Here is a 23843-nt window from a genome sequence, read left to right on the forward strand (position 1 = left end):
CATACTTCAGTGCGCAGACAATGTTCATACAGTCTTTATACTTACACAGAAAAATACTCTTGTGTTTCATAAACACACACCATGCTTATTCAGGATTCTGAACAAAGCAGCAATACAGAGTAATCTCGTTTCAGATTAAAAAAAACTGGATCCATACTTTGGATCTAATTAGATCAACATTTCAACGCCCTTCAAAAGGCCCCAGTAACTTTTAAGGTCTTCCTCTTTTATACAAACACCTGTTTCCAAGGGAAAGAATAATACTCAGTTTTTAAGATTGACTTATACAGTTCAAGTCTTTTGTGCTGTAGACATCTATGTAAGCACCCAAAGGTACACAGAGGTACATAATTTGTATTAAAAACAGTGTCACACTCTTGGCATTCCTTTTCATCTTTAAACAGCATGCTCATGTCAAACCGTTTTCTCTCAATTCTCACATAATCGCTGTTTTTGATTTCTAATGTTGCCTCTTATCTCCCATAGGAACACAGAAACTTCTCCAGCTTCCCTTTTTCTCTCCTTTCTTTGACTATTTTCTTTGCTCTGTTGTGCCTTTCAGCTGGTCATATTTTTCAGGTATGCTGCACTATTTTTCAGGTATAACATGCAACTTGAGCACGCTAAATACATCACTCCATTAGGATAAAAGCACAGTGCCCACAAACCTTTGATACAGACCACTAATGCTACACTTTCTTCCTGATTCCCACTGGTTAGAAAACAATACCTGGTAAGAATCACTTGCCTTAATGCTTATGAACAGTCTGCTTTGAGGACCGTAGCAGAAAAGTCATCTTTCTTTCCTCCACATTACTGTTTTTCCAGTCGCAGAAGTCAGAGAGAACATCTCGCAACTTCAGAGGTAACAAGTGAGCCCCTGCTGTATGTTTTAAGGCAGCATCACCCCTGGGTTTCACATAACCTACATATAGTGTGTGCTCCATACTGTTCCTAGCCCTTCGAACTAAATACTGCAAAGCATTCTTCTTCAGTCACCAGATAAAAATAGGCAGTTGTGACTTTAGAACAGTGTGTCTTCAATATGAGAAGCTCAGCAGAAGAGTTGTCAGCTTAGTTTGCCCAAGAAAGATTCCAAGGAAATTCACCCTTTCATAACGTTTTATGTACATCTCTGGTATAAAGGATTTCAGCTTGTGATACATGCCTGAGTTACAAATCACAAACTTGTCTAAAATACAAGTTTGTATATGTGTTTGTTCTCACTGTTCAATTTCAATTCTTACCTCTAATGCACTCTGTACTTTTTCTTTACTTGAAATATTTCTCTTGAAGTTATTAGTGAAGTTCGCTGCTTCACTCCAGTTGCTGTATCCTCCCCCATACAACAGACTGTCATTGGGTAACAAAGTCTCTGCCCAGACACGACAAACATTATCCTTACAGCAAGTCAGGAGTACATTGCAGACAGCACCACTAATGAAAGAAAATTTAAGGAGTGAAGAAGCTGCTAACTATTACACAGCGTCAAAACAAACTGACATTTCCAAACAGTTTTCCACTATCAGTTTTTGGAATTACACCAACTTATAAACACCAGTACAAGAAAATCTCATCAATACATTGTTAGGAAAATAAATTATGTAGGAAAGGCCTTCCCCTCAGTTCAAGGATTTGACAATCAATTACCTCAAACATCATCACACAACAGTGCAACAGCAAATCATAGATTTCAATGTAGAGAAAAATTGATACCTAGAATACCAAAATGTTTATTTTTATCTTTTAAAGTCTTTCACATAAAAAGCTAATAATATTTTGGATATCTGATCTTCATTCCAGATCTTACTAGTAACTACTGCTTACAAAATCATATATACAAAGGAAAGAAACTCAGGTAATACTAGGCATACAACAGACAATTTAAATCTACAAGTTTTTCTTAATTACTATTTTTCCAAGTGTAACTTGTGTTAAATACGTAGCCAAAAAATCCAATTATCCTAGATACTGGAAAAAATTACACAGATCATCAGGTTTCCAGGTCATATAAATTCACAATTTAGCTCTTAACTAAGGCTTGAAAGTTATGGTCAGACTGTTCAGCAGCAAACTTCCTTTGGAATCATAGAGCAGGTAGATTTTCAAAAGTGACCTACATAGTAAGAACTATAGCAATGGATTTATGGAGGCTTAAAGACTGGTATAAAGAACAACATAAACTTGCTCAATACAAAGGTGTGCAAATTTGTTTTCTATCTGGAATAACATGGCAAGAAGATGGTAGCAGGCCACAAAACTGCTAAAGCTACTTCAGTTTAAGACTGGTGAAAGTACTGGTGAAAATCAGGGACAGGTTTCTTTGGAATCATCTGAACACAACCCTAACACCTCAAACTCAAGACATTCGTTCCAAATGACTACTTGAATTCAATTTACAGATACTATTTCTAATAGAGATCTAGCTTTGTACTAGGTAGAAAAAGAAATAAAAAGACATTAAAATATTTGAATGTATGTGAAAGAGGATTCAAGTCACAGAACTTTTACTCTGATTCCATCAGGACAGGACAAATTGGGATTAAATGCATGAATGGTCACTTGGTGCAATCAAAAAAAATGCAAAGAAACATGACTTTTCTAGAGCTGATTTTGCATTTAGTTCAATGCCTAAGTCAGTCTGTGAAACTTCTATCTTTTTAGTTCTTTCCCAGGTAAGAGGATACATACCATCCTCTTAAAATCAGAAACAGTATAAAAGGTATGCACAACTCAATAACTGAAGTAAACCATGCAATTGTGCGACTGTTGATTGTAGAGACAGGCAGACTCTATACAGTTTGGGTTTTCTTTTGGGCAATTTATGAACTAGTTATTAGAACTACTCACCGTGGCATGAATTTACTGGTCTTTCTCCACGAAAATGCATTTACTGATCGAGGATGAGCCAAATAAACAAATGAAAATTCAAGTTCTTTTGCTTGGTTTTCTGGACTGGCAGCTGGTGGTGTTATGGCTGACCGCCAGTTCTCTGTATTGTACCATACTTTCACAAGACAATCATCCTGTGGAAAGACAAAAAGGACAGTAAATAAGACTACAATGCACCACAAGTACTTCTGGGTACATCTATGGAGGTTTCATTTTTCTTTAAAGTAAAATGCTTTTCTGATCAGAGACAGACAGTTCCTTGAATACAACTTCAAAACCTGATCTTAAGACACAGCAGCAGAGCTTCCATTTAACTCTTGCCATTACTAAGTTGGATTTCATGTTGGTCCTTCTGATTAGCTGCCAATTTTTAATTGCAAAAACACAACTTGTACTAGCCTGAAATTGTATTCAAATGTTACTACTAATTCTGCCTTGTCAGAAAACCACCCAAACCCCCTGCACGAATTTAGCTGTTAGGAAAACAAAGAAAGGTCAGAGATGACATCTCAAAACCCAAGCTCAGTACTGCTCAGCCTGCTTTTTTCAGATACACACATAAATTGATTATGCCTTCAAGGACTAGATAAATTAATCTGGACCTAGATTCGCAAGCTATCGATCAACTATTTAATGGGAATGGCACTAAAATACTGAAATAACCTAGGTATGCACAACATGACCCTACTGGAGGGAGGACAGGTTGGTTTTGCTAACCAGCACTGTCCTTCACAAAAAGTTAAGTAAAGGAGTAAGACATAAAAAAAAGGAACTGCTTTAAAGATTCTCCAGGCAGGTATGATAAAAAAAACTTAGGCATTTACGGTAAAAAACATGTTACCAATTTTCCTACTTACTAATTTTCTTACTTTATTTAGTAATTTGCTTTGAAGGAATTTATAAGGTAAGATAATAAGACATAAGACATTAGAGTTAAGAACTCAGCAATATTAACGTTATATAAGCTATTTGCAGATTAATTAATTTTTCCACCATTCTATCAAATTGTAACATTAGAAACCATTAAACCATTTACATTTGACTTGTAAAATAAACATTAACTCCTACCCATCAAAAAAAGGTGAAATATATATATATATTGCTGAAATATATATATAAAACAAATAATAATCTATCATTAAGAAAGCCTAGTATTTCACTTTATATGTTGGAAGCTCGTTAATTGGAGTAGTTTGCCTAGAAAAGGAAATCTAGGCAATTTTACATATCTGTTACATCTTTATCTCTTCTTTAAAGATAGCAAATGTCTTAAAAATTAGTCTTCCAATCAAGCATGATAACCTGAAATGGCAAGCTTTAAAGGAAAAAACAAACACAATTAGTAAACTAGTAAAGATGTACTTTACTCAACAGATGTGTTCCTGATGCACATTACTGAGTCACAAAAATATGCATGACAACTACCTTTCAAAAGTGAGATTTACTTGCAAACTGAATCCTCTTCAACTCTTAGTTTTTCAAGCATGTGTTAAGGGACATTGTGACTCAGCCAAGTTCCACATTACTACTAAATCAAACACTGTTCTAACTTCTTTTTATGTGTATGCATTAATTTTCCATTCATGCTTCCAAGACAGACTAGAGCAAATTGCAAAACTGTGTTTTATTCTTCAGCCTGAAACACATTCTGTCCAGTTACTACTGCTTAGGATTCTGTGACACTTAAATCACGTTTTCACTTACATCAGCAACTGATATTTAACCTTACAAACGAAGACTTTGTTTTGTATCTAGTAACTCTGCTGCTTCTCCTAGGTTCTGTAGCTAGTAGCAGAAACTCGATGCAGAAAACAACTACTTCTCTCACTCATATTTCTTAACAAGTAATATAAATTCTTGTATGGGTTTGACACACTTGTTCACTGAACCCTCTACATGATCTTGATTTTTTTCCTGCTTTGACTTGTAAGGACATTATTCTGTTACAAAACCTGAACAACAAGTTTTGGAGTATAAACAAAAGATTACTTTGTTTCAGGAAAACAAAAGACCGACATTTTGCTTTAATTTTTTTGCTCATTTTGCCAAGGGGTTCCGCTTTTGCTGATAAACTGCTCAGTGTTGAGCAGATGGATCTAATTAATGAGTCTGGCCACAGACACTGTCATGAACCATGTGCCAGCATACCTATGGAGGGGAATGTGAATTCTCTTCTACAGACACAAAAAGGCATAGAGATATGTTTACACAAAAACATATGAAAGAGCTATTTTTGATTTTTCTAATATTTTCTAGTATTTTGATTATACTTCCTCACTAGTAAGATATGTAGCAGTGACCTCATCCACAGATATTCCCCAAAACTCTTCTTTCTCTGATGCCTTAAAATTTGGTACGAATTAAAAATTATTATTTTAGAATAGTAAGCAGTGAATATTTGCTGTATTACCTCCCTGCCTCGAACTACCTTTCTACTAAATTCATGTTTACAAAAATGTAAAGACACAGACAGACTACACGAAATTAGGAAAAAACTATGAATTTTTTTTTTCATAAAGTAATCTCTTTTTTTTAATGTGTTTTTTGTTGGTTTGCTTTATTATCTTATGTGAATTAGTACAAAGCTATAAGGAAAAAAACATGCTTACCTTTCCAGCAGTAGCAAAAAACTCCCCATCTGGTGAGAATTTCATTAAACAAACTTGAGAAGCAGTTCTATGGAATAAAGACAATTAAAAAGAGAAAAAAAAATTAACAACTTTTATAGAATCTTAAACATTAATTTTCCTTGAATGCATAATTTTTTTTTAATTCTTAAATACAAGTGTGTATTGTGTTGTGTGAAACAGTTAAGTTTTAACAAAGTCCAAAAAACCAAGATGTAAACCCATGTGCAACACACGGCTGCAGTGATCCAGAAAACCAAAATCCTGTAGCTGAATATCCAATATTCAAAAATATCACAGCAGAAAAGCAGCTGCTAACAGATTAAACTGCTCTACTTCCATTTCAGGATTATATGGATGTCAAACTGGTATATGTAGTACACTATTATCTTCCAATTTCTCTGAAGACAGCTCCACTTTTCATACTTCCTAAAATTACAACTCAAGAAAACAAAACAGTGTAAAAGGAATAATGTAGTTCAAAAGTATCTGAAAGTAGCTTTTACATGAATGGTCACACTGCTATAAGATGCTACATGAAAATATTCTAAACCTAATTATCCAGTTAACTTTTGGAGCATTTTACTTTAATTGGATGTTCTAATAAATAAGCTTCTTTTGCAGGGTTTGAAGCACTCAGTTATTGACTAAGTAACAAAGCTTATTAATAGCAAGAAGGACATACAAAAATTTAATTGGACAGCACAGATACAGTGTACATTCTCATCTTGAATTTAATATACCCGTAACAAGTTGTTGAGGACTAACTTTCAAAAGGGATTACACCAAGGTCAACAAAACCAGGATGCATTTATGCAGTAACAAGAGCAAGGCAATTACAACAGCTCTGCATCAAAGAAGTCCACCCCTGGTTTAAGCAAAGTTCTCCTGCTGGGGCAAATATGAAAATATCTGGGAATGTTTCCTTCAGGCATTAAAAAAGGAGTATTGGCAGGGGCAAAATAACTCTCCAGCAGACTTCTCTACAAGAAAAGCCTACTCTAAATCTAATGCAGTACAAATGCCACAAGATATACAGGCATAAAAGGTATACAAAAGAAGCAAGTTCTGTTGACCCTTTACAGAATGTACTCATTCAAAGAAGGCAACACTCAGCTTTATCTGTGACAAAGAAAGTTTAAAAGAGGAAAACAGGTGGAGAGCTGAGAAAACTTCAGTAACTCTTTATATGTGATACAAATGCAAAACCTGTTATAGAAGAGACAGAAACAAAGCACTCTCTGTATGATCTTGACTACTATTACCAGAACTGCAGATTCTAGAGCCATACTCAATGGCATTAGTTATTAAGCTGAGAGATGAGTACCCAAAGATGTCTAAAAAAATAGAGTAAGTCTTCAACTTCTTGTATTTAGAAAGTTTATCACAGAAAAAGGAAAGTTTTTCACTTGTCGTTTGGATGATTTTTGGTTTTAAAACATATCATTGATAAAAGTTCAAGTACAGAGAAAAAGGAACAACTGAAGGATTATAAAATGGATATTTTTCTGGTACATCCAGAAAACTACCTATAGAACTATCTACTAGAATTCTAAACTATCACAAAGAGTAACTTCAGGTGGGTCTGCTCAGTCAGCCACTTCGGGAAACTTCTTTAGGAGATGACATATGGTACATTGCTCCCACACGAACAATGCACTCCACTGTAACAGAAAAGTCTGCCTATGGCAGAAGGATACAAATTGTCTTATAAACTTAAGTACTAAACTAAAAATCTTCTGAAGGTACAATACACAAATGCAGATATCAAAATCAACATGAATACAAGAAGAGAATTCAGAGACACAGAAAAGAGATTGTATCAACCTTGACTGTTCCAAAGACCCAGAATAAACCTGGAAAAATTAAAAATTACAGCGGGGGTGAGGGATGTGTGAGAAGGAAGCAATAATGGACTAAATTGAACATTGTAGAAAGCTTATTTTAATCAGTCCTGCCAGCACAATAATTTTCAATTACACAGCTTTTACCTAATTTCTTCTACAAGCAAGAGTGCCCATTGGAGAGCTTCAATATTTGCCTTCCCTCAGTATTTTTCTAGTGTTCTCTGCAATGAAGAACTGTCCCTAAACCAACTGCAACTGATCTTGTAAGAAGAGAGCGTGTCACATAGTCAAGGGAGACATGATTAAAGTTTATCTCACATCAATGTTTATCAAGTAACAGTGTGCAATAGCATTTCACTCAACTACACTAAGTATTTAATCTCAAAGGTATGAATCAGTAAAGAAAAGGAAATTGCTTGTCTTTAAATGTGTTTCTTACTTGCATTGCCAGATACACCTCCACTCTCCAAGTCCAGCACCTGTTTTTTCAGTACTGCCACTGTCAGCAGGGTTTTCCGAAGAAACATTGGACCAAAGTTGAAGACAACTGGAACCAGTCAGGAGGCGAGTACCTGGAACAAATATTTATGAAAATCTAACTACAAGCAAGTAGCAAACTGTAGACTTTGGTGAAGAGAGAGAAAAAAAAAATTGCTGCAAAGCTGAAACTGCAGAAAAAAATCTGACAGATACACCTTTTCTATATGTTTTTGGTAGATTTGAGCATCTACAGTGAGCAAACCATGAAAATTAATCAAATTTTCTCTAAAAGAAATGTTTAGGTCTACTGCAGACATTCCTCTTTCTCAAAAAATATTTACCATTTAAGCCATGCTTTCTTTTCTGCTCAGATAAAAATAATCAAGTCAAACCATACAGATGCACTTAGTAAATTAGTTCTCCTATAGTAAGTGACAAAAGGAATATTTCACTCTACTTTGGTATTTGCTATCATGCTAGAACAGAACAAAAACCTTTTCCTTGTCCACAAGGAATGACAAAATTTAAATTAAAAAATTAGGTGCAGTATCAAATAGGAAAGTGTTTCTTTTAATCTGTTTGTACCTGTGGGATCCCATGTTAGATTATGTGCTATGGCTTCCAGTGAGATTTGAGCATTCTTCTGCCACTGGTAGTGTAACACCTGAAATTTTAAGTATTTACAAACATTAGCATGAAAACACTTCATTCTCCCATGTCCTCTTTTTATAATATAATTAGTACACTTCATTCTCCAAATGTTATGAAGATGTTTAACATAAGTTACTGCTTATCTAATAAAAACTGATTAATTTTGATGTTAAAACAAAATAGCTTTTCACTAATATGACCATACTTATAGAGGCCGTCAACTTCTGATTTTAAAAGTTTAGACTGAAAAAAAAAAAAAAAGTAGCATATAAAATCTCTACTGGAATTTGAGGGGTTTTTTTAGGAGGAAGTAAGGTTTTATTTCTAGGACTAAGAAAAGATTTCAAAAATGACGTAAGTTAAATGCACCTGGTGTTTGATATTTGCATTACTGATGAATTAAGAGTTCAGAAAGGTCAAAAAACCACATGTGATACTTCCCCTCCACTCCTTTTTTAATATACAACCAGACAGTCAAATATCTTTAGCTTTTGCATCACTACTTCACTCTCTAGAACAAGCTGAGGATTAAGTTCACAAAGTATTTATGTTGTCTGTTTCTGCAATAGACCACAAAGGCTTGATGTTTTGATTTATAGAAGAGCCAACAGGTTTCTTTCTTAATTCACAGACTTTTTTAAAAGTAGTCATCTCTCACCCCAAAAACATCAAACAAATTAGATTTGAAGTTAAAATATGACAACTCAGTCTTTCAGAAGTTTGGCAAAAGACAGTAAGAAGCAGCTGTGGATAAGGATCTAAAGCGAGTATTTGCAAAGCGGGTTTTTTGGACCCTGAGCATTCCAGTAAATGGAAGACAGAGACAATCTTCCAGTAACTTTGAACAATATGCTGTAAACCGTTGTATAAAAGTCAACTGAAGAATGAAGTAACAGAATATTTCTTCAACTATAAACATTTGAAATTAAATTGTGGGTGGTGAGTGCTTCCTCTACTGCTTACAGTCACTACTCTGAAGTTTCAAACTAAGTGTACTGTTTACCAGGATAGAACATCATTCAGGATGATTGAAAAATGAGGTGGGACCAAAAACAAGAGCAGTATATCCAAAGTGTTCATAAGAGTGTGAGAACTCACATCTTACTGTAATTTTATTCCACTGCTTTATGGTGATGTAAATTATTACATAGGTGTTAATTTCCAGCTATTTGATTAATACATAATATACCACAAGTTTACATGGACATCAAGAATCTTATGACTGAGTTGGTTAGTACAAAGAGGAGAATCCACTAAAAGGTCATATAAACAATTTGTTAATACAAATGGAGACCAAACCCCTGAAGAAGGAGACAGAAGCTCCTTGAGCAATTGCTGTCAAAGTTCTCATATCAACAAACTGACTTTAATTAGAATCTAATGCTTCTAATTATAGCCATATGCCTCTTCATGTAAGAAGCATGGTTAAGTAACTTGCCCTAAATCATATTATTATTCAGAAATTAAAATTCTCCATGTTAATCACTAAACCACTGTCACCAAAAGTAAGCTCCAAGAGAATAAATACTGTTCTCGTTCACCATTAAAACACTGAAGTATAACAATTCAGTCAGATATGCTAAAAAAGCCACAGATTTCTGAAACTATTACGATTTGGCCTAGGCATGTAATTTCATAATGAAAAGAAAGTAAGAACTGTAAAACACCTCAAAACATAAAGGCTACACAGGATGATTCAAAAAAGAATTCCTATTTTAATGGCTACACTCATGGCAGAATGGCACTGCGTACGTCTTTTTGGGTTCTGGAATATTTTGGTTATGAACTGCAGGGTTACATAAGCAAGTAATATGAAACATTATAGTAAAGTCTATCTTCCTTAGAACTATTTCAAATTACAGGCCTCTGTCTTTATCCCACCATTTTCAGCTCCCAAGGACCAGCTTTATGTCTCAACTTTATTCTAGCATTAAAAGAAGACATCAAAAAACTCCAGCTTTAAAGCAAACCAGTAAAATCAGTCAGGTTTTGTAACTGCTGAAATAAATGGGGACTGATGAAATACTCACATTATGATGACTGCTGTTCTGCTTCAGGACACTAACTGGCTCAAAGATACAAATCACTTTTCCGTAAGAAGCTGCAATCTAAAGTAATATATATTTATATGTATATAAACACACATAAAAGAAACAAGCTGAACAAAAAAGAACAAGATGCAAATGATTGATTTTATTTTTTTAACCCTGCTTAGGGTTAGGTAGGTAAATCTGTACTTCCTTCTGAAAACAGAAAATTACGTTTACCAAAAATCGTTAACCCAGTGTTGTCAATAATAAAAATACAATCCTCCATTTAGTCATTAACCACAATGAACTACTGAGAGTATAGCTGGACAAGTAAATTTTTTTGAAAAAAATCAGATTATTAGCAATATTTTTTCCATACTAAATTATGTAAACACTCAAAACAGAGTTCACATTCTCAGACACAGAACCAGTACACAATCAGAGTACTTATGTGTACTTCCCTAGCATTAGAACAGGCTATCTTTTAAAAAGTTATTTCAAAAGACTCAAACTATGCAAGGAAAACACCCAATGTAGAAAACTGCAAATAAAACTACTACAAAAGGTGAACATAAAACAGTTCAAAAAGAGTTGCAATATGATCAGTTTTAAGTCAGTGTTTAAAAGTCTTATTTCATCAGAGACTATTACCCACCTCAAACTTGCATTTAGACAAAACGAATAGTATTTGATCTCAACATATCTATATGAAAGCAAGCCTAGAAGACTTGCTAGGAAGAGCCAAAACAAGCCAAATGTATGTTAAAGACCTTAGGCAGAGAGTCTGAGAGAACTGTCACACAGCAATGTTGCCAAAAATTATTATGAATTATATATAGATTTATAAAAATTAAGGAGTCTGCATAGGTCATGAACAATGGACATCCTGCAGTCTGAAGTGGTGCTTGGTAAAAGGAGAACATCTACAGATATGATACAGTGTAATAATCAATTTTCTATTTCTGTAAAATTCTGAAAGTATTCACAGTTCTACTTTAACAATAATAAAGAAAGTTAGATTCACTTTATAAAATATATTTTAATTCCAGTATCAACCACAAAAGCTTGAAAGGAAACCAAACTAAACTGTCATACCTAAGATCTATACAAGCACAGAGATTCCTATAAATCCTAAAATCCAAAGATCCATAGCTTTAAGAGAAACCCTCTATATTAGAAGAACAGATAGTTAAATAAATTTCTATCCTACTAACATCAGCCTGACCCAAAAATGCCAAGAATAATTTTGTCACATTTGCAAGGAAAAAGTTTCTTCAGGCATTTTGCTTCTCAGACTAATATATGCCCTCTCTAATTCTCTTTAACTACCTCACTTACTGTTGCATTCTCTAATAATTCCATTCCACATCCAACAGTAAAAAAACCCCATAAATTCATATTGATTAGATTTTTTTTCCTTTTCTCCAAATGTGGACATTTTTTTCTCTATTTTATTGTTTAGTGGGTTTTAAATATAAACTAATATTAGCATTCCAAAATGCTCAACTTGTAGCATCCAGAGCAGCTGCTGCACTCAGCTCACATCTTCATTGAGCTGCAGCACTCCACCAAAACAAATAACGGTGGATGGCGAGCACCTTCAGCAAGTTCCCTGACAACACCAGGCTGTGTGGGGCAGGTAACAGGCTGGAGGGAAGGGATGCCATCCAGAGGGACCTTGGCAGCTGTGACCATGTGAACATCATCTACTTCAGTAAGTCCAAGGGCAAGGTCCTGCACTTGGCTCAGTCAGAATCCATATTATCAATACAGACTAGGGAAATTAAAAGATTGAGAGCCACCCTGAGGACATGGATTTGGAGGGACTGCTGAACAAAAAACCTGGCATGCTGGCAGCATGTGTCTGTAGCCCAGAAAGCCAACCATGTCCTGGACTGCTCCAAAAGAAGGGTGGCCAGTAGGGTGAGGGGGGTGATTGCCCTACCCTAGTGGGACACCACGTGGAGCACCACACCCAGTGTTCCCAGCACCAGGCAGACATGGACATGTTGGGTCCAAAGAAGGGACCCAAAAAATGGCCAAAGAGCAGGAGTGCTTCTCCTGTGAAGACACACTGAGAGCGTTGCAACTGCACATTTTGAGAAACCAAAGTGGAATCTGTGTCAGTATTGATGAAGAATGTCTAAGAAGAAATTCCATCCTTTTAAGAATGACCTGAAAATACATTGCTCAGTCTGGTCAATAAGCAAATTTCTACCCATCCACTGTTTAGTACTTTGGCACTTTAGAAATACATTCAGTGTCCTCACAGCAAACACCAACTTGCAGACTCTAAATGACTCCACAGGTCTACTTAAGGAATGAAAAAATTCCGAGGCTAAGTAAGCCTTACAGTATGACATATTCATGTGCGTTCATTAACAATTCAAGGACAATTTGTCATATAATTGCATACAGAACTGGTATCACGCAATCCAGATGACCTTGCAAATTTAGAGAAATAATGCTCAGTGAAAACAAACAAACAAACAAACAAACAAATCTAGTTAACAGCAGCCAGTAGAGAAACCCAGGTAGGCTATGGCTATGAGGCGCCAGAGACACAGAGAACATTTCCTTGTTTTCCTTTACTACCACTATCACTCAAATGCTAAAAAGCAGGAATAGGGTGTGTCTGGGGTTTCATCAGCACAGTGTTCACATGTAAATACAAACCAGCCTCCATCAGGGGTCTTGTCTCACAATGGACATCAGAACATAACCAAAGCTTTCATCAGCTCATAACTGTAATAATGAGCAGAAAACCCCTCTGACATGAGCAAATGGTTATCCAGAGTTCCTACTGAATTGGTTAACAGCTTAATCCCTGTTGACCAATCAAAGACATCCCAATGAGGTGTTACATAATTGAGACATCCCAGTGAACATTCACCTGGTTCTTTCTTTTTCACTCTGACAGGAAAATTTAAAAAAAGCTCTGTTAAAAGGACTTAAAACCCAATGTTCTCCAAAATACATTTCTGAGGCAGACCTACCCACAAAAAATAAAACCTAAGAATTCAAGAAAGCAAACCTCATCCAAGACAGGCTTTATGAACTGCTTGAAATAGATGTCACTCTTGTCAATAATCTGAAGGTGATTTTTGTGGAAGAACTTATCTCCTGCCAGCCATTAACATGTCAAAGTATGTCACTGACACGCCCAGTAGTGCAAAGTCATAGTGAATAAATGACTTTTGCTTTTAACTTAGTCATCTTTTAGTGAAATTCTCGCCCTGAATATAGCCCTGAATCCACAGCCTTCTGTGCAGTCCTATCTTCTAGAACCACCCATCATATCTATATGGTTACTATTTCACATTTATTATGCTGCTTACAAGTAAAGATAGAAGGCAAAGTCATCTTACTTTTCATTGTAGTATACTTGCCTGAACTTGCAAGCATCCACGTTCCTAAGAAGGTGCTTAGTATGACAATGCTGGAGCATTATTAGAAACACTGCTCTACATACCTTCCCTTGTTGCATTGAACAGTCCACACATCCCACTTGAATGTTTCCGTGTTTTGCTCCAGGGATTATCTGTAATCTTTCAAAGTCAGTCCCCAGTATCACAATGTCACATCCTGATGCGTATGCCTAAAGAGCAGAAATAAAAGATTAAAAACAGCCCAAAGAAAACAAAAACACACTCCAAAACAATGTAAAGCTTTATCTACTTACAGCATATGAGTGAAGTATGAAACAGTATAGCCCATGCATCCTATCCATGTAAAACACTATATCGTCACAAGATGTATTAGCAGAGAATACAGACACAGGCAATTTAAAACTGAGCAATAGAAGTGACAAACTGCTCTTTTTCCATGCTTACAGGTGCATCATAAGACTTGCATAACAAGCAAATAGTGGTCTGTAATCAAAAACCCAAAAAATATGGAGATACAAAAACATCTAAAAGCATAAAAACCAAAGTTCTTGCAAAGTAGGAAAAAGTAATGTATTTCTTAGACTGGAGACAGAGACTTTAAAACTTTTTAATTTTTGATATTTCTAAAAAGGAGGAATGAAAGATTTTGAAGACAGAAGAACTAGAAGAATAGAAGATTTGAGATAAAATTTTACTAAAACATTTAGTAAAGACTTTGTACAGGCAAAAATAGAGAGTAGCCACATGAGGCCTAGTTTTACAGAAGCAAAACTGTCCTCTCAGACTTGTTAAGTCTCCCGTTATTTGCATTAATTCTATTCTCTCAAGTTTATATTGTCACTTAGTATTTGATATATCCAACACATTTACAGAGTCAATTCATGGTGCTCAAATGCTCAAATCAAAATTTCTTTCTATCTTCTTTGAAAACTTCATTAGATACTGAGAACAGATGAAAGAGGAAAAGATTAAACACTGGAGAAACTTGTGGAAACAGCAGTGAGAATCATCCAATTACCTTAAGAAAGCAGCATTGAAGGATAAAAGTCTTAGAATGTAGAATGCACACTCATTTAAAAGTTAGTCAGAAAGATAGCAACAAAATTAAGAGCACAAACAAATGTTCTGTTGGCAAGAGAATGATAAAAGGATCAAAAATATACCATTCTAATTGACTAAAAGTTTCAAGAGCATAATGTCACATAAACTGAAGATGGAAGAGTTCCCTACACTGACAAAAATGATCATGTCTTACAACCAACTCCTCCACTGATTTCTAATATATTAAATAAAAACTGTGGACTTGAAAACAAAAGCAGAGTAACTGAAGGATAGATACATAAATTTTAAATCTGATGATCATGCTGTCAGGTGTTTTACATGAAAGAGTATTTTTACCAAGACTGATCTAGACTATCATACCATTACACACCTTAAAATAAATAAATAAATAAATAAATGGGAAAATATTGAGATTTCGGTCCAAAGACATTTTTCCCCACAACAGATTAAGTGATGCTTCATAAAAGTCTCAGACACAAGACGGTGTTCACCACTCTTATCCAATACTCAGTTATTACACTGCGACCAGCACAACACCAGGCATCACCTCATAATTGAAAATGCTGTTTATAATTCTGTAGACTAAATATAACCACATATTTATTTATGATCACTTATTACTGGTAGGTTTTTATGATCACTTATTACTGGTAGGTTTTTGAACCCCTTCCCATTCAGTTCCCCTTTCAGCTTCAAGACATTCAAGCAGTGTAATTCCTCCTATCAAAAGAGCTGCATTTATTACTAATTGGCATACTGAACTACAGGTTCCAAAGCAATCTAAATGAAAACTCATTCCAAAAGAGGAGATTGAGTAGTAATTTTTGTTTAAATGTTAAAGTAATTATTTTGATGTTCTGATGGCAGGAGCTTCAAACCTGTTCACCATAGAATGTTTTCTTCTTCAGTTAAAAACTATCTCACCTGGTGACTCACTGGTAAAATTCACGGTTCACCAGAAAAAGCTTATTCAGAAGTATCATATTTACAATTTTTCCCAAAGCCATTTTTTAGAATTTAGAGTTCTGTATAGATGCAGTTTTAAGGAAAACAAAAACAAACAAAAAAGAAGTATTTCCATGTAAAGACATAATATAGAAACCTAGACACAGCTTTTTAGAAAATGTTTCTAATATTGAAGTGTCAAAAGCTGTATGAAGCCCACCTGCTACATGTGTATGCCCCCCTAGGCCCATCACCACTTCAAAGACTTACTATACTTCTCCCATCTCATTCTGTCCATTTCTAGCTTCACAGACAAGCCTGAAATCACCTCATCCCACCACCAGAATCACAGGATAGAAGATAAAGAATGGCTTGGATTGGAAGAGATCTTAAAGATCGTCTGGTTCCAAATCCTTTGCAATGGGCAGGAACATCTTTCACTAGACCAAGCTGCTCAGAACCCCATCCAACCTGCCTCATGCAGGGATGAGGCACTCACAGCTTCTCTGGAAACTATTCCAGTACCTCATTTGTAAAGTAAAGAATTTCTTTCCAACATCTAATCTAAACCTATTCTCAGTCTGAAGCCATTTCCTTTTGTCCTGTCACTACATGTTCTTGTAAATACTCTCCCAATCTCTCTTTTAGGCTCCCTTCAGGCACAGGAAGACCATGATAAAGTAATCCTTAAACCCTCTCTTTCCCAGACTGAACTTCTCTCAGCCCTTCCTCATGGGGGGTGCTCCACCCTTCTAATTACACTTACGGCTCTCCTCTGGACTTGCTCCATGCCTTTCCTGTGCTGGTGAACCCAGAGCTGGATGCAGCATTCCTGGTGTGGTCTCATCAGAGCAGAGGGGCAGAATCCCCTCCCTGGCCCTGCTGCCCACACTGCTCTGGATGCAGCCTGGGACACATTTGGCTTTCTGGGCTGTGACTGCTCATGGCTGGGTCATGTCCAGCCTCTCATCCAGCAGCATCCCAAGTCCACCTGGGCAGCGCACCCTTTTCATAATATCCAGCCTATCCTTGCCCTAACACAACTTCAGGCCATTCCCTCAAGTCCTTTCACTGATCACCAGAGTGAAGGGATCAATCCTGCCCCTTCATTTTCCTTTGTGAAGAAGCTGTAGGTTGTCATGAGGTCTCCCCTCAGTCTCCTCTTACCCAGGCTGTCATTGCTGATATGGCTTTCCTTCCAGACCCTGCACTGTCTCCCTTGGCTGCTCTCTCATGGCTTTATATTCTTCTTATATTGTGCTACTCAAAACTCAGAACCCAGGCTAGCTCCTGCTAACCTGGGCTATGATGGACAAGAGTAGCTTAAAGAAGTAATAAAGTATTGTAGACTTGCTGTTTCTTGAAGGTGCCCCCTTTACAAATACGAGCCAAGAAATTTACCTCCTCCTCTCTTCTGCTATATTTAAACATGGCTATTATTCTATGTTTAATAATAATAAGAAGAACATAGTATGCTGTGTGTTTAAAATAAAAGTTTGTCAAACGGGGGATGAACTTTCTGATAAGAACATGGGGAGTATCTTCTCATACTAGTAGTTCTCAGTTCTAGCAATTGTAAGCGCACTTGTAAGAAGGTAAGATGAATGTCCTTTCAAAATCTTGTTTTTAGAAGAAAAACATAATCATTTCACTCTTATGTTGTGGTATTTCTCCACACAACCTGAAAAGACTGACATTTGGAGGAAAAAAAGGAATCACTTCAGACGTCAGTCTGTGGTGACAGATTAGGTCATACTTGTTCACACTGGCTTCCCAAAGCCCAATAAGCTGCAGAACCACTGGCTAGCTCCTAAGTCTGTAGAGCTGATCTGTTCCCAAACAGACAGAAAGGGAGAAAAAAAGGCCTTTTCAAAGAGCTTCCAAATATAACTACAGCCAAGCAGAAGGATGTTGACTTGGAGGTTATTTTTGATGTTTAGTTAATGTTTGCCTGCAGGAGAACCACAATTTCAAAGACAAAAGGCAAGGCTTGCAAAGGGTAGGGAAGTTTTACATTGCAATGGAAAAAGTGTCTGATGAAGAAGGTAATTAACTTTTCCAGCAAACAAAACTGCAACTGGCTCCCTTTTCTACTGCTGCCTACTGTTCTCATTATTCCTCACAGTGACCAGACACCTTAGGAGGGAAGCTTTTGTACTCCCCTCCTCCTAAGGTGTCCTTCCTTTGGTTCTTTGCTGTCCCCACTGCAACTCATTCATTAGACTGTGCAGAGATCTCAGATCCTCCTGCACACTCACTGGAGCCCAAACTCCAGCTGTACACGAGGTTCCCAGTATCTTACCAAGATGTTTCACTTAAAAAAGTGCATAAAATTAACAGCTGGATTAATTTTACACTTAGATTTTTTTTTATTCACTGCAGAGGTATTTTAGTGTAGTGTAACAGAAGATTGTATTCAGGAGCAAGAAGTATCTTCCATACCCTAAGAGTGTCCCAGATAAAGGAGTGAATTCTGCCTACCAGTCACTTTATCTAATTTTTATTGTGAGACTTGTCCATGATAGTTCATATGCCACTCATCTTCATTTTAACAGGAGCCAGTAAGAGTGCATTTTTGTAAGCAATAGTAACTGAGAAAAAAAGTAATTCCAGTCTTCTCTTAAGCAAAGTGCAACTAATTCCAGAATAAGAATTTATTGTATGTGCATGTATATACACACACATCTATTTCCATATATATGTGTATAAATATTCACTTACCTATATTACTTGGCCCTTGGTGGGGAGGGAAAGGGAGGCAGAGGAATGGCACAAAATGCTGTCATACAGGTGAATGGTGAAAGAATTCCTAAATATATATTAATTTTTTAAAATAATAATATTAAAATCCTAAGAACAAGTTTTTAAAGCAAGCAAAGCCTCTATGTCTGATGTTGGCAGGCTATAAAAGCCTTTCACCTTAAGAATGCCCTAGAACATTTACAAGAAAGTTGTCTTTGCACAATAAGACAAGCAGATAACAGATAATGTCATATTATCATGTACTAGGAATGTTTATTAAACAATGCTTTGTTCTTCTGTTACAGAAATTAACAAGACAGAACTAGTTCAAGCTGCAGGACCATGGATTTCACTTGCTGCTGACATAGCAAACAAGCCTGAAATTAAGGAGTGAAAGATGTTCCAAGCCTGTGAAAATACATGTGAGTTTGCATTGCAGAAGTGGGCTTTCACAAAAATTCTGGCCATTCTTTCAGTCCAGTGTTAGCTCTTAGTTCTAAATAAATACTTCTTTGAGGAGACACATCTTGACTAAAACAGTGCTTTAAGAGCATGGGGAACAGTACAGACAATTAAATGAACTATTCTGATTTCTTTCTAAAGTGAAACTCAGACATACCCAACTCACAATCCAAGACTGGTATTGGGAAATTACTTTCAGCAGAAGGAAAGAAAACAATTGGAGGCCTCAACCTCTCACACAGCACAGCACCTCTAACACATTATTCTCCTCCTTTACAATCAACCTTCTTGACATATTTCTCCTATGTATGACATACAAAGTTTTTGTTATAGTTTTTGCAACAGCTACCTAAGGGCTGACACATTACCTTGGACAACTTGTACAAACTTTATTTAACCTACGTCTCTTATATGAAGAGCAGCTATTATCCACAGCTAATTGCAGCAGAACGTGCACACACATGCATATTTAAAAAGATACATATATATAAACACATTCAAGCACATATGGGATGAACATGGTCTAGAAAGACAATGCAGAACTCAGTAAAAGTCAAGATAAAAACTGAAGACATATCTATGAAGCAGATGATACTGCAATAATTGCTATATTTCTCTGCCCTGTGAACAGAATGGTCAAAATCAAAGCAGCCACTATGAGCCACATGGCACCGTGGTGAATTATTTTGTTCTTAGTATGGTCTCTCTTCATCCCCACTTTCGCATCAGAACTTACACTAGTCTAAGTATTCCATATAAATATCTTATTTAAAATAATTAAATTCTTCTATTAGGATGCCAAATTAAATTTTAAGCAATAATATTTCATCATGTTCGCGGAAAAAACCCCCCAACTTTCTAATTTATCAAAAGTAATTAAGTATTATACTACCACTGTATTATAGTATATATAAGTACCAAAATGATGGGCCATGCACTTCAAATCACGTTTCACTGAAACTGCACTTTTCACTGGTGTGTAAAGAAATTTTATTTTAAGATTAATTCAGTTAAAAAACAACTAATATCTTAAGTCCAGAGCAGTTTAACTGAAATATTATTTTTTAAAAAAAGAACTCTTAAAAAGGTTCCCTACTAAATCCCTTCCCTTTACTAAATACCAACCAAGAAGCAGGTGAGATGTAAACAGTGTAATTTCTTGACTGACTCATATGATAACTCAATTTTCTGGACTACGGTTATCCAGGGAGTTCTAAGTGCAAATATTAGGTATTTTCTAGACAGAGAAGTAACAATACAATTGAGTTATAGAAATTACTTTTATTTATCAAAAAACTTTGAAGGAGGGGGAATCTTTTTCTATTGCAAACCATTATCTTTAGAAAACTCAGTGTGGTCTTGTCCAACCTATGACCAACCCCAGGCCAAATTTTCCAAGTGCCTTTCAAACTCAGATATTTAGTTTCCAGTTCTATCAATTGTACATAGCTAGTCTCAAGTCCAGAATCAGTTTAATCACACACACAGAGGAAATCTGTCAAGGAAATATTTTGGTTCCATTGAAATAATCCATGTAATTAATGTTTCTGTCACATATTTTTACCCCTACAAATTACTCTTTTGTGACTTTCATTATCAGTCCTGGGACTTGCACTTATAAAGTTGTTATTGCTCACAGAGATCCTCCCTCACCCCTTTCCCAATCTTCTGCTACTTTCGTGGGGGGAAATAATAGTGATTTCAAAAAATTTACAGAATCAAAACTGAATAAGCAAAAAAACTGTATCAGTGCTAGTTATCCACTTAACTTAATAACTTAAATACAACTTCAGTAATAACTAGTTCAGAGGAATCCTCTGTGATAAACTCCATGAGCTTTTTAAACTTTTACTCAAATATCTCAGATCTGACGTGAACAAAAGAAAGGAAAGGATGTCTTCCATTGTGGACAATTACATAGAAAATAAAAATAATTCAGTATCAGGAGAAAGACATCAAGAATTAACAAGTAAATTCTGTCTGTCATCTGAGGGCCAGGTTCTCATTGATTTAGTGCGCCATAGGTTACTATCACCTGCCCTCAGAAACAACAGGAATGCCTCTTGTGGTATTTTGATACTTATGATCTTTTTTCTACCCATAAATATAAGATGGGCTAAAAACTTTATCACTGTTCTCTCCAAAGAAGCTCATGCTTCACTTTACACTTCACATCCTAAAAAGTAAAAAAGGTCAGAAAAACAAACCTGCCTCCCATTAGAAAAATATCTGAAATACCTCCTTAAAACATAATTGCACATATTCAAAAAGGTGTGTATAATTTGGTGGATACAGGAAGTTTTATACTAATTTTGCTTCAAAATTTTCAGCTTTTAAGAAAAGGATCTTGGTATTTTTAGCTTAAAACAGTAATATTATAAAATACTTCACTTAAAATATTCACTGCTGTCTATAAGAAAATATTCTGAAGCACGCTGCATAAAAAAAAAACACAACAAAACAAAACAAAAAAACCCAAAACAACAAACTACAGACCAAGTTGGACAAGGACAACTTGTCCCTCCTGTACACTCCATAACCCTGAAATATCAACTCCTATGTTCTCAGCCACAAAAACTGGAAGCATAGAAGTTTGACATGTTGGGGAGTTTTTTCCATTACTAAAACACAATTCAATACTATTTCTGCTTATTAATGCTCATATCATAATTTCCCATAAGACAGGGAAGAACTTTCCCTGTCCCATAAGACAGGGAAGAACTATGGTAATTTATTTTTCTTGGATTTTCTAAAGGTTGAGTCCATCATCATTTCCCAATAAAGCAGAAATTAGCTTCAGCACCTTTCTCGTCTTAAACCTTCTGAGCAGTCTCCTTAACTTAACACAGCATTACAGAATCAGTAACAACAACAAAACAGCCCTGAAGCAGTCGAGGATATTTCTGCATGCCATTTTAAATCTGCGGAAAATAAATCCACTAATAACTTCCCTGGGAAAAGGATAATGAAAGGAAGATGAATGCAGCTATAGGAAATACTATTATTACAATTACATCAAGAAAACATTGTTACGCTATACTTATATGAAAATAGCTCCTCCAAAAGAGAGACCACAGTAATGGATATCAAAAACTACACTTTCCAATCATTCCATTCTTCTCAAGAAGAGATCCCTACTCTTCTTATCCACTGGGGACCTCCAAAACTTTACATAAATTCGGCTGTAACAGGTAGAAAGTGATTCTAGTGACACAAACGACTCGAACTGTGTCCTTCAAAAAAGAATGTCATCAAAATCGCAAACTTATGACAACTTATTTGGAAAGCTTACTAGCATTTCTATGTAAAGCAAACCTCCTTGTCTCTTACTAAAAGGCTTCCCACCACGGGTCTTTGGTATTCCTGGATATGTGAAATTAGAGAGTTTGGCACGATTTCGTATCTGAAGTCCCAATCGTTGTAGTTTAAGATATCTTATTTATGGGAAGCAAGGACACGGCCGGACAAGGCTGCAGACAAACTGCAGAGAACCAGCCTAACCCTGGGGAAGCCCTTCAGCTCCACCGCCCCAGAGCGAAGCGACAAGCAGCCGGGCGAATTTAACTGCCTACACCAGATGGGACAGCACACAGGTTTGCATTCCTGCATTTCCATTATTCCCTTATCAAAGCGGAGAGCGCACCAGGCTGGAGCCGGGGACAGCCATAAAAGTGAGACTAAAAATACCCCAGCAGCGCGGTGCCCGGAACATTTGCTGCCTCTGATCTCGCTGCTCTTCGGCCCCACGCGGAACGAGGGTGGGAACAGGAGCACGACCGAAGTCTGTTTACAAAATACAGGCAAAAGGAAGGAGAACGCACGCGAATAAAGACTTTGGCCTTTACAACGCACTCAAGTGTTTTCTCCCCGCTCCAAGAGCAAACATCGACAGGGAGTTCAGAAAGGCTTTGAAAGCCTCAACAACACCAGGGCTGGGTATTCCAAGGTCTTCCTCAGTTATGCCCGGGAGAGGATTTCAGCCACCCTCCTGACTGCGAGGCAGCGCTGGAACTCCCTTCCCGAGGGAGCGGCAGGTCCCGGCCGGTGTTTATGTAATCTCTTATTGCCGCCGCCACATCCCGCGTCCCGGGCCGGGCTGCACGTGCCCGGTTCCGTGTCCGCCCGGCCCAGGCCGGCCCCGGCCCCGCGCCTCGGGACAAGTTCCGCCCCCGCCCCCGCCGGGCCGGGCACCGCGGGCCCTCGGGCGGTGCCGCCGCCGCCGGACGGCGCCACCGGGGAAACCCCGGCCCGGGGCCGCCGCGCCTGACGCAGCCGCTTTGGGCGCCGGGCCCTGCGGAGGCGCCGCGGCCGCGGCAGAGGACGCTCACCGTGAAGGGCTGGTCGTGCAGGCTGCCCACGGAGAAGCAGCTGTCCCCGGGGTTCACGGCGCCCGTCAGCACCTGGTGCAGGTTCATGGCGGAGGGCGCGGCCGCTCGGCCACCACCGCTGTCCCCCGCGCCGGCGGCGGCCGAGGCGGCGCTTCCCGGGGGCGGGGCGCGCAGCGCGCATGCGCGGGGCGGGCCGAGGGCTCCGTGCGCGCCGTGCGGAACTGGACTTTCCTGTTAAAGTAACCGGACTTTCCTGTCGAGAACGGCGCTGGAAAACGCTGCCGCCGTGCCGGAGCCAGGCTGTGGTGACAGAACGGACTCGAAGCCTGCCGAGGCGGTGCGGCTCCCGCCTGGCCCCGAGCGCGGCCCCCTCACACGGGCAGGGGTC

The 23843-nt window shown here is 37.5% G+C and overlaps 1 protein-coding gene across 1 annotated transcript in view; it reads right to left on the bottom strand.

The window, feature by feature from the left end:
- DMXL1 (Dmx like 1) overlaps positions 1–23574 on the bottom strand; it is a 77292-nt gene extending 53718 nt beyond the window's left edge. The window contains exons 1-8 of the mRNA XM_083884020.1: positions 23456–23574; positions 14000–14125; positions 10528–10605; positions 8432–8510; positions 7806–7938; positions 5502–5568; positions 2851–3026; positions 1248–1437 (exon numbers count right to left, since the gene is read on the bottom strand). Coding sequence (XP_083740146.1) covers positions 1248–1437; positions 2851–3026; positions 5502–5568; positions 7806–7938; positions 8432–8510; positions 10528–10605; positions 14000–14125; positions 23456–23542 — 936 coding nt within the window. The 5' untranslated portion in view covers positions 23543–23574. The remainder of the gene's footprint in view (positions 1–1247; positions 1438–2850; positions 3027–5501; positions 5569–7805; positions 7939–8431; positions 8511–10527; positions 10606–13999; positions 14126–23455) is intronic.
- Positions 23575–23843: the final 269 nt, after the last annotated feature.

This window comes from Zosterops lateralis (genome assembly GCF_965231275.1).
Source record: "Zosterops lateralis genome assembly, chromosome: Z".
In the NCBI taxonomy this organism is placed as follows: Eukaryota; Metazoa; Chordata; class Aves; order Passeriformes; family Zosteropidae; genus Zosterops; species Zosterops lateralis.